General features: G+C 53.0%; 1 protein-coding gene across 1 annotated transcript in view; it reads left to right on the top strand.

Annotated features, from left to right (window-relative positions):
* Window positions 1–2500, top strand: part of gabrb2a (gamma-aminobutyric acid type A receptor subunit beta2a) — a gene marked incomplete at both ends in the record, with an annotated part of 21681 nt that overhangs the window by 10331 nt on the left and 8850 nt on the right. Inside the window, one exon of the mRNA XM_079744814.1 lies at window positions 339–559. Within this exon, the coding sequence (XP_079600940.1) occupies window positions 339–559 (221 nt within the window). The remainder of the gene's footprint in view (window positions 1–338; window positions 560–2500) is intronic.

The raw sequence follows: 2500 nt of genomic DNA, 5'->3' as shown, positions 1-2500 counted from the left end.
GCACGCCGCCGCGCGCTAATACCGTTCTGTTATTGTTGTTGTTTTCTTTTGGCTTGGCTGTAGATGGACGTTTCTGCCAGATATCGATTTAGAAATGAAATAAGAAAATCCATGCCAATTCATCAATTCCCTGTTCTTGACATAATTTGTATTCGGCCGGTGTCGTCACACATTCTTAGTTTTCTGATTACACGGGTTTACCGGGATCGGATGGGATGAAATGGGATCAAGTGGTACGTCGATGATTCCGGGTGTGCGGCTTCGACTTTAAAGTATTGTCCGTGTCTGGATTCACTAAACCTCTTCTTCCTCCTCTTCCTCCCCCCCCCGTCTCCCAGGACTACACCTTGACCATGTACTTCCAACAAGCGTGGCGGGACAAGCGCCTGTCCTACTCGGAGATCGCCCTGAACCTGACGCTGGACAACCGCGTGGCCGACCAGCTCTGGGTGCCCGACACCTACTTCCTGAACGACAAGAAGTCCTTCGTCCACGGCGTCACCGTGAAGAACCGCATGATCCGCCTGCACCCAGACGGCACGGTTCTGTACGGCCTCAGGTGAGACCCGGGAACGTCTGGGGTCCGGACCCCGCCTCGCAGCTCCGACCCGGCGGCGGCGGTCCGAGGATCATTCCGTAGCTTAAAGCCCCTCCATGCGCTCAGCCCTGAGGGGTCCCAGAGATTAAAGGGGTGATGTTATGCCACCAGATGTGAGTGTGATTAGCCGTTACAAGGCGTTTGACACCACCCTCTGGCATGATATCACCCCTTTAAACTCTAGGACTTAATATCCAAAGTATCGAAAACCATGAGCTAAAGTGTAAGTTTGTTGTTTTACACTCAGATACACAAACTGTTCCATTAGGGCATCTCTGTGTATGTATATATATATATATATATATACGTACAAGTGCAGTACGGTAAAATAGGCGACATTTTGATTAAGGTCATTAATATTAAATTGACTGACTAATGAGTGCACCGTTGCAGAATAGAGCTGTGTGGTGGCCCGCCTCGCCTCGTCCCATTGGCTGTGGTCCGTGGATTTCTCCGTCACTCAAAGCCCCTCCATCAGTGTTGCCCTCCCACGCGTGCGTTGGCTTAGGGTCGTGCGCGGCGCGGTGAATCAAGCAGCGCTTTGAAGGCGCCCCTCAGCCATCCACAGCCCCCGTCATGCTCCTCGATATATGATGATTTGCCACATCAATATTTGATCGGGGCGCGATCAATAATGAACCGCCGATGTACAAACAGAATAAATGTGTTCAATTGTGCGGGCCGGACCTCGCTGGTTGAGAGTGTTCCCCTCGTTTCGTGTTCCTCATGAAGAGGACGCAGAGGACGGCTTCATCCATAATGGATCGCTCTCACTCAATAATGGAGCCGTTCAATACAAACACAGAATGTCTATTTGCATTACTACCGGCGTGATTGGTCATGCTGGCATAACCCCTTCATCAGAACCCTGCGCAGTCCTCCCTTCTCCTGCTCCCGGTCCGACCTTCTCCCTCTCCTCTCCTCACCCTTCTCCCTCTCCTCTCCCTTCTCCCTCTCCTTTCGCCTCCCTTCTCCCTCTCCTCTCCTCTCCCTTCTCCCTCTCCTCTCCTCACCCTTCTCCCTCTCCTCACCCTTCTCCCTCTCCTTTCGCCTCCCTTCTCCCTCTCCTCTCCTCACCCTTCTCCCTCTCCTCTCCTTTCCCCTCTCCTCTCCTCTCCCTTCTCTTTCCTCACCCTTCTCCCTCTCCTCACCCTTCTCCCTCTCCTCTCCTCACCCTTCTCCCTCTCCTCTCCCTTCTCTCTCTCCTCACCCTTCTCCCTCTCCTCCCCTCACCCTTCTCCCTCTCCTCTCCTCACCCTTCTCCCTCTCCTCACCCTTCTCCCTCTCCTCTCCCTTCTCTCTCTCCTCACCCTTCTCCCTCTCCTCTCCTCTCCCTTCTCTCTCTCCTCACCCTTCGCTCTCTCCCCACCCTTCTCCCTCTCCTCTCCTCACCCTTCTCCCTCTCCTCACCCTTCTCCCTCTCCTCTCCTTACCCTTCTCCTCTGGTCCTATCCTTCTCCCTCTCCTCTCCTTACCCTTCTCCTCTGGTCCTATCTTCCCCTCTCCTCTCTTCACCCCTGTTTGGCGGGACACAGTGAAGACTCTTAGATCCGTGTCTTCGTACCAAGGACGACATCGTGCTAAGTAATTTAGCGAGCCAAGTCAGGGGATTCATTTATCATTCATTCATTCACCGAATCACCCCCCCAGTGTCTCTCTTGTTCCCCTCTTTGTCTTTGCCGGCCCTCCACTGAGATGACCCTCCTGCACCACTCACCGTTTAAAACATTTAAATATCTGCACTGCACCACCACCATGTATGGCTCTGGTTCAAATCAACATGTTCTGTAATGTTGACCAATCTGAGTGAATTTGACGACTTTATCACAAGGTGAACACATATCCGTTTAGAACATCCCCACCCACTCCCGGGGTCGGGGGGAGCCGGACTGTCGGGAACAT

This window comes from Pollachius pollachius (assembly GCF_949987615.1).
Source record: "Pollachius pollachius genome assembly, chromosome: 10".
NCBI classification, from domain to species: Eukaryota; Metazoa; Chordata; class Actinopteri; order Gadiformes; family Gadidae; genus Pollachius; species Pollachius pollachius.
The sequence above is the reverse complement of the archived record's forward strand: the minus strand, read 5'-3'. Positions and strand labels throughout refer to the sequence as shown.